Source organism: Mya arenaria, chromosome 1 (assembly GCF_026914265.1).
Source record: "Mya arenaria isolate MELC-2E11 chromosome 1, ASM2691426v1".
NCBI lineage: Eukaryota > Metazoa > Mollusca > Bivalvia > Myida > Myidae > Mya > Mya arenaria.
In genome coordinates, this window is record NC_069122.1 from 41636939 (window position 1) to 41649052 (window position 12114).

The 12114-nt window shown below is 32.6% G+C and overlaps 1 protein-coding gene across 4 annotated transcripts in view; it reads right to left on the reverse strand.

Moving 5' to 3' along the window:
• Positions 1-1222: 1222 nt before the first annotated feature.
• The window catches only part of LOC128230405 (neurogenic locus notch homolog protein 1-like), a 107613-nt gene continuing 96721 nt past the window's right edge, over positions 1223-12114 (reverse strand). For all 4 annotated transcript variants that reach the window (XM_052942646.1, XM_052942637.1, XM_052942656.1 and 1 more), the window contains exons 54-56: positions 10470-10523; positions 10042-10203; positions 1223-5107 (exon numbers count right to left, since the gene is read on the reverse strand). In XM_052942646.1, the coding sequence (XP_052798606.1) occupies positions 4637-5107; positions 10042-10203; positions 10470-10523 (687 nt within the window). In that variant the 3' untranslated portion in view covers positions 1223-4636. The remainder of the gene's footprint in view (positions 5108-10041; positions 10204-10469; positions 10524-12114) is intronic.

A 12114-nucleotide genomic window follows, 5' to 3' on the forward strand; every position in this document is an offset into this window, starting at 1 on the left:
CATAGTTTTTAAATAAACAAATATTCTACTCAGCAGTAATAATTTTAGTTTTCTTATGTGTTCATAATGTTTTATCTATTTAGAATAAATGTATTTATAAAAATCTAATATAAACTCATTTTATGTCCAAACTGTTTTGCTAATACTTTTCAATTTTAATCTTATTTTAATGCATTTATTATCTTTTAGATTCTGTATTGCATTATTGATGTTATTCGATTTGAATTGTGTCAGAAAATAGCTCTGTGAGCAAGTGAATGTAAATCCAACATTAATTTTTCTTGTAGATCTGGTATCAAATGACTCACAAAATATTTGAATGGTGGAAACCCTGAATGTGAACCAAACATAAATACTAACATATTGATGACCTATTGATTTTCGTATTTAATCTTGGTAATTTGATTGCACATTTTTTTTTACGAAATGCCGAGGTAACATTTTATGTTGTTACATTTTCTGAAAGTTTGGCATTTTAACTTCTCCGTGAGATGTCAAATAATTGCTTTAGATGCAGCTCACTTTTATGAATTTAGTGATGTAAAAATTTTGAAACCGAAAAAAGTGCAGCTTTGGCACTCTAAAGTGAGGCCCATCGGTATATATACATGTATATTTTATAAGTATAAAAACTATTTCTACAAGTATATGCTATAAATCAGTATCTAATTTCAGTGAAAATAAACACATGCTATAGAAAGTTTTGGCTACTGTATCCATTATTATGTGTGAAGAAATTTAAATTATGGGCACAGTGCAAAATTTGTGACGTCATGGTTATGACATCTTTAAAATCACATGCAAAATGTGGAAATTTCAATTTAGTGATTACTTGTTTTTTTGTTTTTTTCAGGCAGTTATCAAGAATTCTAGCATGCAAACGAACTGATAGGAAGGCATTTGTGAGGCATTTCCCATTGTACACTAAGAAAGATGGCATTTATTCTTAGTCTTCTAAAAATAAGTCGGCGTCAGGCTGTGCCCGGCCTGATGTCTTACTTTAGTAGCAAGACCTAAAATACACACAAACTTTATAACTCAATGGCCAGTTGTAACTTTCAAAAGTATGATTATTCTTTCGCAGGCCCTCTTAAAAGTAATAAGTCATACTTAACACAGATCTTCAAGCACGTCTTGTCAACTACACAGTACTATAAGTATAATTCAACAATTATCAAGCATACATATTTAATATAATTTGGTGAGTCAAGAAGAGACAAAATGAAGTTAAACTATTTATTAAACTATTTATTTAAATAAATATTATATAAAGAGGACTAAGTAAACATTTCCTTAAAGTCAACATAATTGGTTCAAATGTTATCGCATTCTCGTTAACAACTTAACATGCATGAAGTTGAATTGCCTAAAACATCACAAAATATAAAAGGCATATGAATTATTTTTTTTCTATGGCCACACAAATTGAATTGTTTTGTTCCACAGTTTTGGGTTTAGAAAAATAGAGAAAGCAAATAAAAGAACATTTTTTTGCATTTATCGAAAAATTGGTGCTGTTAATCCGTTACGAGTCAAATTAGTGAGGCCTTAACTAAACTTTTAAACATGAGTGATATGCAAATTGTAGAACATAGTATATATCAAGTATCATGAATGTAAATAAACTTAAGAGCGCCTAAAATGAAGCTTTTAGATTTATTGCAGTATAAATGCATAAAGCTTAGATTTGCTGTATATTTGAATTATTTTCACAATGGCTTGCAAAAAATGGTATATTTTTAGGTTTGTGTTTTCTTCATTACATTTGATATTTTACAGCAACTTCAATGTGATTGACCGTTGTTGACCAGTAGCATGGTAACATATGAGCAAATATACTTTATTATAAATATATAATTATGTATAAAATAAAACAAAGCATTGCTTCCTTAAATGCATATCACAGAATAACATGAATCACATGATATCTTTTCCAATAAAAACAAATAAAATCATTTCAAATTTCAAACATTCAACATATATACGATAAAATAGATAAAATGAATCTTGATCATTACTAAGAAATACTACTTGTTCATATATACATGGCGATGGACGGGTAACATCAATTGAGCATATCAGCATTATATCGCACAATTTTAGATATATTTAGGTGGCAGTTTTTCGCAATTAAATGAACATTTTACACTGAAAGAAAATTTAAAAGTAGGTTTTAACATGTATATGAGATAATATGTTTCTAAAGACTAAACATAAAGAAAATTATGCAACAAATACTTGCATCTGACCATCACAAAAGCATATGGTCTCTCTTTAAGTGTAAAAAGGACTTGCCAGTGCATTGGAGTTTAAAGTTGCATTCGCACAGATATACCATTTTGACAACTCATTTATTTTTTGTCTTGGATAGAGCAAATTTTTGTGTAAATATCTTCAAACCAATGATAAACGATTGCTGACAAAAGATCAGATCGCCGATTTTCATAGTTCAGTTCAAACAATAATGTATTATAGATGGCTTAAACTGTTACGAATGGTTTAAGAAAAATGCATAAAACAATGTTTTTTGAACTAAAATATAAAAATCCGCGACCTATTTTTTGTCAGCAGTCTACTAGAACTGATTTCCATGGATTTCACCAAAAAAGGGCTCGTTTCAAGACAAAAAAATAAAAAATTGGTCAAAACATTCAATCTGTGAGAGTGCAGATTTAAGTCAACATTGAAATAACTGACATAATTATACTGTTTAATTCTCAATAAATGCTTAGTTAATTAAATAAACAACCAGAGACTATAAACTTTCAATACACACAAAATATTAACATAAAAACAACACAAATGTACATACATATCAATCTTTTAGTGTAAATATCATAATTTATATAACAACAGTCCTACATGACAATTTCAACAAAAGTCCTACATCACAATTTCATATCTTTATAACAAATATATTTTGAATAAAAAACACTATAATCTAAAAAATCAATGACACAGAAACACGTACCCTGTATTGATCTTGTAAGTTATAAAAAAATCTTTCACTTCCTCCAGATTCTGAGAGTGGGGAATATCTCTCTAAAAAATCTAAATATTATGTTTTAATTTCATTTATTAAGTTATATTACATGGATATCCCTTATTACCAAAAACACATCTATATTATTTATTTCATTGTTATAATAATAAAGTGTGGTTTTTTTTAAATAATGCAGTATTTAACTGTTTAGTTAATTTAAATTTATTTATTTTACAACAATGAAAATAGTTATTACAACATTACCGGTATATAAATCTTGATTTCTCTGCTTCAATAATGGCTGCACCAATTATCCACAATCAAATCTCCATAATACATACATGCCATATTTCTAGAGAACATTCCAGGGGATTTGTTCAGAAAGGCTGAAAATTCAGGGGGATTTTGGTAGTTTTCAGGGGGATTTATTAAGCAGGTCTAAGTTGGCGAAATTCAGAAGTATTTTTGGACACAAGTACGAAAAAATGTATTCACATATATTTACTGCTATGAAAACCTATATTTAAAGTGACACTCTTGTTCAAAATCAATACATACACATGTATAACAAACATCAGTTTTGACTGATAAACCTTCAACTACTTACTAAATAATACATTTATGAAAAATATTCATTACTGATAACAAGATCGTAACCATGTATCAAAAAGCGCAAAAATATTACATGAATGGTGAATGCAAACAATTTTTTTTTTCAAAACGGTCAATCTGTGAGAGTGCAGCTTTTAACGGAACTAACATTCTAACTAAATAAGCAAATAGTCATTCAAAGTTGTGCAGTAGTCTCTGCTCAGTAATTGTTTTATCGGAAATTTTAAATTTAACATTCAAATAAGCTAACTAAATTGAGTTGAAACTAAATTTTGCTGGATTTAGATTGACTAACAAAAAAATCCCTAAGTGTGTGACAAAGTTGATCCTTGTTTAGACTGCTGCTATAAGTTTTATTGAATACTAAGCATTATATGCTTTCGTTTATTATATTGCATATATTTCTGCCATCTGAAAGTCAATACTCCAAATTTATGCCGTAAGGTTTTGTCATGATCTAAATTTTGTTTACATATTTTTTGGTTAGTGGACATCTTTTTACAAGGAAATGGAGGAGGTTTTTTCTTGAATATCTCAGGAAATACTGATTCTTTTCAAATAAAACACAGGGAGAAAGTAATACCCCTGATAAAAACATTTGTATGACAAGAATAATAATTCATGGTTTATTCTAAGAACGAATTCCTGTGCCAAACAAACTTAGTAAAACCCACAATGTTTTTCGCTAGAAATATTCAACTTCCAATACATTTATCTCTGTTTACTTACATATTGTTGCTTGAGTTAATTAAAATGGTCATATTTTCTAGCCAAACATACACCATAATAAGGTAAAAAATGTGCCAGTATGCCCTCTGTTCATTATAGCACAGTTGATCTGTAATGGTACGCACCTCCAACTTATAAGAATTTGCAAGAGATCTTTAACGACAATATCACAGGCAATCCAATATTGATTTACACTATTACAAAAATTTAACTGCCATATTATAATAAATTATCATCACTATAGAGTCATGGAGGTTTGACTACAAGTTCATATAACACCTACCATTGATAGGATTATGTCCATTTTACCTGTTAAACCTTAGGTATTGTACATATATCCAGTTGCAAGTTTGAACCTGGTGAACTCGATGAACCTGATGAACTCGGTGAACCCGATGAACTCGATGAACTCGTATCACTCTTAGGTGACTTAGCACCAGCTTGTGCATCGATGTTACATTCCATATACTGGTATTCAGCTGTTGTTTCCTTGTCATAGTGATGTTTGTCTTTGCTGCTCGAGCGATGCTTCTGAGAGTGACCCTTCCTTCTTCTGGACCGCAGTGATTGATTGCTTGGCCCAGCTTTGTCATAAAGATGCTCGGCATTATCATAGTGATGCTCAGCTTTGTCATAGGAATGATGACTGGCCTGTGCATATTCTTGACCTAAAGTAGCATCATATGTTGGATTGGAAGTCGATCTTAGATTCCCACCTCCTCCATTTGGACCATCCCCTCCATTTGGACCACTCGATTCAGAGAGACTGTCTGTTAACATTCCCTTAAAAAAAGAAAACAAGGAATCATCATAATTGCATATATATATATATATATATATATATATCGAGGGCTCAATGCAATACTGTTGTAACTCCATTTTTCAAAATTGTTCAGGAGAAGGAAAAAACTTTCTTAATTTATTTGTGTCGGATATATTTAAAGTATTTGAACATGAATGACAATGCTGTACTGTATGTTAGTTTTAAACCAAAAAATATATTATCTTCAAACATTGACCACAAAAGATAAATTTGATGGAAATATGACTATTGACTTACTACAGTTTTCCACCTCAAAAGTCAGATTTCATCAAAGTATATGTTTATGCAATACTGTCGTAACTTGACTTACGACAGTTTTTCACCTGATATTATTTCAATTTGAGAAAATATATTTATGCAACACTGTAGCACTTTTTGCCTATTTTATTATCAATGAGATATATGGTTTATAACTAACAAGATAATGGACAACTTTTATTATATGATAATTGTTACAACCAAAGTAGTGCATCACTTTTGAAATTGCTTATAATTTGAGTTGAATAGAGGTCTAACTTTACACTTAAATATTGGGAAAGGGTCAGTCTGTATGAGCCGTAAAATAATGAAGCATAAATCAGAACATAACACAACATGACTATTATTTTTGAACATTTAATCACTGAAGTATTTAACTTGCACAACAAGATTTTGTTCATCCGTAAAATTTAACAACAATGTTTAAGCTTTAACAAAGCATAGATTCATGATTTAAACATAAGTTCAAAAACAACTATAATTAACATCATTTTCGCAATGCTATAAAGCACACTTTCAAAACTATCATTCAATTTTGAAATAATGTATATCTATTTTATATTCTTTACCTTATAATCTCATCCCATTTAACTGACAAAAATTGGCAAATTTCTTGATAATTCCATCTGACTGTCCAATTAAATTTCATTTAAAAAAACCCAGAGAAAATGATTTGGAAAATATCAGAAAAAATGACCTTCAAAGGAATCTTATAATGACAATATTGACCATTGTTTTCAAATATTTGGTTTGTTTCCATACAGGGGAAGTTCTTAGTAATATACAAAGATCACTTGTTCTATGAGCTCTACTCAACTGGTTCAAAAACACTTAAGGTCATTGCCAGAAAATATGTTTTAGTCAAAGCAGCCTTACACCAAGTAAAAGAAGAAAAATCAATTAACTTTCTTTTTCGGATGACTTTGAAAAACTATTTTCAGACTATACAATGTGTGGAATGCACGTGTTTCAAGCATTAATACAAAACAAATAAGGTTTTCTTATTTGCAATGACTACCCTGGACTTTGACACTGCAGTGTCATGTGGGAGTAGGAGGGAAAAGGGGTGGTGGACATCTGGAATGATTGGCCTTATGCGCAAGCTCAATAAATCTGGTTATTACATTGGTCAGTTTTTAAATTGGCTTTGACATTAATTGGCTAATAAAATTTCCCCTTTGTCAACAAGATAAGTCAATGGTATATCATCATCTTTCTAAAACAAGAGGCACATCAGTGCCTGTGCTCCACTGGCCAAAAGGTTCAAGCAAAGACCACCTAACGAACATTTTCGTCAAGTTTCATAGAAATACAATCATCAATTTTTGAGGAGAAGTTATTTAAAAATTTTTTTTACTTTAATAGCTCTGGCTGCCATGTTGTGCAGTGGACCGAAATGATTTGGGCAATTTGAGTAAAGGAGCACCAAACAAACATTTCTGTCAAGTTTTATCGAAAAAAGGTCATCGGTTTCGACGACAAGTCGTATAAAGTTTTTTTTATTTTTTAGCTCTGGCAGCCATGGTGTGCAGTGGACTGGAACCATTTAACAAATTTTGGTTAATGACCATCCAAGGAACATTTCTGTTAAGTTTCATCAAAATCTGATCATCGGTTTCTGAGAAGATGTTCTTTAAAGGTTTTTCTATTTTTTTGCCCTGGCAGCCATGTTGTGCAGCGGACCGGAACCATTTGAGCAATTTTGGTTAAGGACCACCCAAGGAACAATTCTGTCAAGTTTCATCAAAATCTGCCTATCCGTTTCAGAGGAGATGTCGTTTAAAGATTTTGCTATTTTTAGCTGTGGCGGCCATATTGTGCAATGGACCAGAACCATTTGAGCAATTTTAATAAAGGACCACCCAAGGAACATTACTGTCAAGTTTCATCAAAATCTGCCGAACCATTTCAGAGGAGATGTCGTTTAAAGATTTTGCTATTTTTAGCTCTGGCGGCCATATTGTGCAATGGACCGGAACCATTTGAGCAATTTTGGTAAAGGACCATCCAAGGAACATTTCTGTTAAGTTTCATCAAAATCTGATCATCGGTTTCTGAGAAGATGTTCTTTAAAGGTTTTTCTATTTTTTTGCCCTGGCAGCCATGTTGTGCAGCGGACCGGAACCATTTGAGCAATTTTGGTTAAGGACCACCCAAGGAACAATTCTGTCAAGTTTCATCAAAATCTGCCTATCCGTTTCAGAGGAGATGTCGTTTAAAGATTTTGCTATTTTTAGCTGTGGCGGCCATATTGTGCAATGGACCAGAACCATTTGAGCAATTTTAATAAAGGACCACCCAAGGAACATTACTGTCAAGTTTCATCAAAATCTGCCGAACCGTTTCAGAGGAGATGTCGTTTAAAGATTTTGCTATTTTTAGCTCTGGCGGCCATATTGTGCAATGGACCGGAACCATTTGAGCAATTTTGGTAAAGGACCACCAAAGGAACATTCCTGTGAAGTTTTGTCAAAATCCGCTTATCAGTTTCAGAGGAGATGTCGTTTAAAGTAAAAGTTTACGCACGCACGCACGCACTCACGACGGACAATCTGTGACGACATAAGCTCCATGGCCTTCGGCCAGTGGAGCTAAAAAACACCATCAACATCGGCATCATTGCCATCACCCCAATCAGCATCATAATCATTAACATTACCCACATTAACATTGCCACCAACCACATCAAAATCATAACAATTAACATCTCCCCCATCCACATCATTGCCATCAACCACATCAGCATCATAACCATCACCATCTCCCTAATTGACATCATTGCCTTCAACCACATCAGCATCATAACCATTAACACCTCCCCCATCAACATCATTGCCATGAACCACATCAGCATCATAACCATAAACATCTCCCCAATCAGTATCATTGCCTTCAACCACATCAGCATCATAAACATTACCATCTCCCTAATCGACATTATTGCCATCAACCTCATTAACATCATAACCATTAACATCAACCCCATCAACATCATTGCCATCAACCACATCAGCATCATAACCATTAACACCTCCCCCATCAACATCATTGCCATCAACCACATCAGCATCATAACCATTAACACCTCCCCCATCAACATCATTGCCATCAGCATCATAACCATTAAAACCTCCCCCATCAACATCATAACACCATAACCATTAACATTAACCACATCAGAATCATAACCATTAACATCAACCACATCAGCATCATAACCATTAAATTCTCCCCCACCAACCAACTCAGCATCATAACCATTAACACCTCCCCCATTAACATCATTGCCATCAACCACATCAGCATCATAAGCGTTAACACCTCAACCATCAACATCATTGTCACCCCTAAATAAAAAAATATATCCATCGTTTCCTCATTCCAGTTTGTTTGTTGAATTGAATAGGATGTTACTAATGCGCACACCAGATTTTGCTACACATTGTCACCCTCTTCCACAAAACACTTTGCTTCCTTCCAAGTAGCTTTTGCTTGGAGCATGATGTGAAATCTGAAGATTGATGACAAAAAACTGACAAGAACTGTATTAGCATTATTAGGCATTATTTGATTCCCAACCACTTTGACTAATATCAACTTCAGGGAGCAATTTTTTTTATCCATAATCACAATATTTTGCCTTAATAGGTATTTTTTTTTTATAAATATTAGATTTCCAATACCACATTAATAATGCAAGCTATTTTAACTACTATGGTATAGAAGTATTAAAGTAAGACTCATTAATTTATCAAAATGCTACATAAATATCCTATAAGTTTGATAAGTAATTTATGGAAAAAGTCAGTTTTATTAGGATAAGACTTCATTCACTAAGTAAGATGCTACTGCAATAACTTATATCGCCTCAGAATATCAAATATAAGGTAATCATTTAACTTCTATAAGCACAAGTTACAATACATAACTAGCATAAGGAATATTTCATATTAAAGTATTTAAAAAACAAAACAAATAAAAACACTTAAAAACTGTTATCTTCAGATGTGGCGTAAATAAATCTACAAAATTCTTTGGATTTCACAATTTTTAACATGTACATGTATATTTTTACTGTTGTTGTTTTCTTTTCTGAGAAAAGTGAAATTACAGCACCGTGGCATCATTATTATGACATCATTTTGTTTAAAATCATTGAGTTACTACAATGTTGCATATTTTTTTAATTAAACTTGGCCTAGTTTTCAGTGCAACACTGAAAATTAAGATACGACTTTTGGACAACTTTTCATTTTAAGTACTTAAAAATCAATATTTAAAAAAAATATTTTTATGACAGATAGAAAACTGTTAAAGCATGTGAAAAATGCAAAAACATCATTTTGTGAAAAAAATGGAGTTACGACACTATTGCGTTGAGCCCTCGAATTATGTATATCATTTAATTCTTGGAAAAGGGAAATTTATAATTGATCAATACAAGATTTTATCTAAAGAGGTATAATTCGTAAATCTTATTTAAATGTAGTTTTCTGGAATAAAATCCTTGATGCCTTTTCTGGACAGAATACAAACAATCATGACACAGATAATTGAAGAGAGCACTTTTTAAAACACTAAGTATGCTGGTATTAAATGTAAGAAATGTAAAAGGAGAAAAGGGTGACGTTCTTACTGCATTATCAGCCATCTGGCCCTTCTTGATAGCTCTAACATTACGACCAACAACAGCACCAAATGATTGATTGGAAGCCGATTTTAGATTCCCACCTCCTCCATTTGGACCATCCCCTCCATTTGAACCACTCGAGTCAGAAAGACTGTTGGTTAACAGACTCTTCAAAAAAGAAAACAAGGCATGATCATAATTGCATATATTATATAATAATATTAAATTCTTGGAAAATGGAAGCATCATAATTAATCAATACAAAATTTTATCCAAAGAAATATAATTTGTGAATCTTATTAACATGTAGTTTTCTGGAATAAAACCCCAAAAATAACATAACACTGACATTTGAAAAGAGCACTTTTTAAAACACTAAGTATGCTGGTATTAAATGTAAGGAATGTAAAAGGAGAAACGGGTGATGTTCTTACTGCATTATCAGCCATCTGGCCCTTCTTGACTGCTCTAACATTACGACCAAGTTTCTGGAGGGGAAAATAAAACAAAAATATAAATCATGTTAGAAATCTATGCTTGTTCACATATAAGGTGTCAATATAATAATGATTTTGAAAGCTACATTCATGGTATTAATGTCCTAATATGTACCATTACCACTACTACTTCTACTTACATCATCACCACCACAATCACTACAACTACTTCCATCACCACGACCATTTAAACTTACACCATTACCATCAACTTCGCTACCAACCCCATTACTACCACTACACCACCATTAGCATGGCTACCACTGCCATCAACACGACAACCACCAACACCACCACAAACATTACTACTACACTACAACTATCATCTCCACCACTACTACCACCATCACCAACACAACCATAACTACAATTACCACCACTATCATTTCTACTACTACTGCCACTGCCACCACCACATACACCACCACTATCAACACCACCTTTCTCAACCACCACCATTATTATTATTATAATTATTTAAAACAAGAGGGCCCTGAAAGCCCTGTATCGCTTACATGATCCAATTCAAGTGTGAAATAAATGTTTTCAGGGCTAGGGCAATTGTGACAGGGGGTTAGGTCCTTCCTAGTGATGAAGTTTTTTTTTTAATATCACCGATGAACAAGTTGTAAACCTTACCTTACTGTAATAAGTACATTCTGACCAGGTTTCATATAGATAAAGTAGAAAATATGGCCTCAACAGTGCTTTCACAATGTTTCCAATGATTTGACTTTGTGACATAGTTTTTGAACTCGGGTTACCCAAACTCTACCTAAAGATCATCAAGAATATCATTCTGATCAAGTTCCATGAAAATATGGTCATAAATGTGACCTCTTGAGTGTTAACAAGATTTTCCTTAAATTTGACTTGGTGACCTAGTTTTTGACCACACATGACCCAGATTTGGACTTGGCCTAGAGCTAATCAATATAAACATTTTGACTAACTTTCATGAACATACAGTCATAAATGTGACCTCTAGAGTGCTAACAAGCTTTTCCTATGACTTGACCTAATGACCTAGTTTTTGACCGCACACGACCCGGATTCAAACTTGACTTAAAGATTATTAATAAAAACATTCTGACCAACTTTCATGAAGATACAGTCATAAATGTGACCTCTAGAGTATTAACAAACTTTTCCTTAAATTTGACCTGGTGACATAGTTTTTGACCGCACATGACCCAGATTTTAACTTTGCCTAGAGCTCATCAATATAAACATTCTGACTAAGTTTCATGTACATACATTCATAAATGTGACCTCTAGAGTGCTAACAAGCTTTTTCTATGATTTGACATAATGACCTAGTTTTTGACTGCACATGACCTAGATGTAAACTTGACTTAGAGATTATTTATATAAACATTCTGACCAACTTTCATGAAGAAACATTTATAAATATGACCTCTAGATTGTTTTCAAGCTTTTCCTTAAATTTTACCTTGTGACCTTGTTTTTGACTGCACATGCCCCAGATTCAAACTTGGCCTAGAGCTTAACAATATATACATTCTGGCTAAGTTTCATGAACATACGGTCATAAATGTGACCTCTAGAGTGCTAACAAGTT